The sequence below is a fragment of the Rhinopithecus bieti genome, unplaced genomic scaffold (genome assembly GCF_001698545.2).
Source record: "Rhinopithecus bieti isolate Rb0 unplaced genomic scaffold, ASM169854v2 scaffold_6380, whole genome shotgun sequence".
Taxonomy (NCBI): domain Eukaryota; kingdom Metazoa; phylum Chordata; class Mammalia; order Primates; family Cercopithecidae; genus Rhinopithecus; species Rhinopithecus bieti.
The window spans coordinates 6889201-6892079 of record NW_016806642.1 but is presented as its reverse complement, the minus strand read 5'-3'; the positions used below and the strand labels follow the sequence as shown (position 1 = coordinate 6892079).

General features: G+C 37.7%; 1 protein-coding gene across 1 annotated transcript in view; it reads right to left on the bottom strand.

The window, feature by feature from the left end:
• Nucleotides 1-2879, bottom strand: part of DOCK7 (dedicator of cytokinesis 7) — a 259128-nt gene that overhangs the window by 136071 nt on the left and 120178 nt on the right. The window contains 2 exon segments of the mRNA XM_017877272.1: nt 260-361; nt 2168-2306. Of these exon segments, the coding sequence (XP_017732761.1) occupies nt 260-361; nt 2168-2306 (241 nt within the window).

The following is a 2879-nucleotide window of genomic DNA, read 5'->3' as shown; positions in this document are numbered from 1 at the left end:
TCCAAAATGATCTTTTGAGTTTTCATTCCATGTATTATTTTGCTTTTAAAATGAGGATATTTAAATTTAAATTTAAAAACAGGATAAAAGCTTCTAAGTTTTATGTAAAAGAATTTTAATCATGGGGGAAAATACTTTTCCTTCATGATCTATCAACTTTAAGTAGAAGAAATGGCAAGAGTTTGCTTGGTAAAAACATATTTATAGTAAAAAACCCATTTCATTCAATCTGGAGAATGTCAACATGGGAGATACTGACCTCAGGAGACAGTACAGAATAAGCCTGTGGTGGTTTCTCCAGTGAGACTGGTAAGCAAAACTGGCCAGTCTTCAACCGTCCATTCTGAAGCATTGGTATCCACTTTTAAAGAAAATAAAACAATTTTATTTTAAATACATTTGCTATAAAAATACTTACTTAGAAAGCATGTTTTAAGAACTTGGTACAAGCCAAATTTGTCTCATATCATCAAACATTAAGGGATTTAATTATATAAGTAATAATAATAATAGGCCTTCATAATTCCTCTAAAGAGAAGTTTCCCTAATGAAATTTTATTAAGCAGGAGATCCTCAAAACATTATTATTACTAACTATGCAATATTAAAATCTAGAGGCGAAAAGTCAGTCTTAGAAAAAAGCCATAAAGTAAATATATTTTAAAACTGAGATAATCATTTCAATGTAAATAGTGAAAGAAATAATTGATTAGATAGGAATCCTAGAAACAAAAAGTATGATCATAAATTTATTATCTTATAGTTAGAGCAAAACTCATGTCACAAATTGCCAGAGACAAAAATAATGAATCAAATGTTAGCTTTTCTCTTTTGGCTGAAAGCATAATTTTTCTGACAGAATTGTGTTATACCATACTATGATGTCCTTCATCTTAGGTTTATCTTTGCAATTCAATCGTAGTAATTTATTTTTTATTTTATTTTATTTTGAGACAAGGTCTTGCTCTGTTACCCAGGCCGGAGTGCAGTGGCATGATCTTGGCTCACTGCAACCTCTGCCTCCCAGGCTCAAGCAATCCTCCCAACTCAGCCTCCCTAGCAGCTGGGATCACAGGTGCATGCCACCACACCTAGCTAATTGTTTTATTTTTGGTAGACATGGGGTTTTGTCATGCTGCCCAGGCTGGCAATCATAATTTTGAAAAAGACTCAAGGGTTTTAATTTTTTCTCCAATATTCTCTTTTACTCATTTTATATTAAAATCATTATCTGCTGAAGAGTCAGTGAACCTATTATATTTATGCTGCATTGTTGGGTATACACCTAATAATCAGGACTAACACCCAAGTGTTTATACATGCTAGTTAATAAATCAATAATTACATTAGCTAATTACATTAATGGCCATTTTCTTGTTATAATGGCTCTTCCTAATCAATGCAACTTCATAACTATGGGGAATCAGGGAATATTCAAATAACAAGAAACAGGCCAGGTGCCATGGTTCATGCCTGTAATCCTAGCACTTTGGGAGGCCAAGGCAGGTGGATCACTTGAAGCCAAGAGTTTGAGACCAACCTGGCAAACATGGTGAAACCCCACCTCTACTGAAAATACACAAAAATTAGTTGGACATGGTGGAGGGCACCTGTAATCCCAGCTATTCAGGAGGCTGAGAGAGGAGAACTGCTTGAACCCAGGAAACGGAGGTTGCAGTGAGCCAAGATTGCGCCACCGCAATCCAGCCTGGGAGACAGAGACTCTGTCTAAAAAAAAACAAAAAAAAGAAAAAGAAGGCCAGGCGCGGTGGCTCACGCCTGTAATCCCAGCACTTTGGGAGGCCGAGGCGGGCAGATCACGAGGTCAGTAGATGGAGACCATCCTGGCTAACATAGTGAAACCCCCGTCTCTACTAAAAATACAAAAAAAATTAGCGGGGCGCGGTGGTGGGTGCCTGTAGTCCCAGCTACTCAGGAGGCTGAGGTAGGAGAATGGTGGGAACCCAGGAGGCGGAGCTTGCAGTGAGCCAAGATCATGCCACTGCACTCCAGCCTGGGCGACAGAGTGAGACTCCATCTCAGGAAAAAAAAAAAAAGAAAAGAAAAAACAGAAAGAAAACAAAAACTGACAAGAAATATCAACTATATCTTAAATATCACCATTATTTTAGCTCTTTGATCTAAATACTCAACCAAAAAGACTTACCGTATATCCCACTGGTGTTTCAAGAGGAGTATTTTGTTTTTGTTGACAACTAACATGATAAAAAGTAAAAAGCAAGTGATGATGGTCAGTTAAAGTAGCAGGAAGCTTAACCTTGATTTCTTCATGAAAATCAGGAGACCTTCATACAAAAAAACAAAAAACAAAAAAACAAAAAAACACAACAGTCAGTAACTTGTCCAAAATAAATAATGTATTTGTATATTTGAATAATTTAAAATTTTAAGATTCATGTTTAATTTTCCTCTAGTCCAAAATGTTTTCTTTATCCCCAATCTCTAAATAACTAAATCCTACTTCCATAAAAGAGAGCTGCCACTGTTTCTGAAACTTCTCATCCCATTTTTCTTAATAGGCTGAGTAATCCTACTGTTTGAAAGTTCATTAATAATCACCACCTTGATCTTGAGATCTCCATTAGATTGGAAGCTGTATAAAAGAGGACACTGGCAGGGCACGGTGGCTCATGACTGTAATCCTAGCACTTTGGGAGGCCGAGGCAGGTGGATCACAAGGTCAGGAGATCAAGACCATCCTAGCAAACATGGTGAAACCCCGTCTCTACTAAAAATACAAAAAAACATTAGCCGGGCGTGGTGGCAGGCGCCTGTAGTCCCAGCTACTCGGGAGGCTGAGGCAGGAGAATGGCATGAACCTGGGAGGCAGAGCTTGCAGTGAGCTGAGATCACACCAC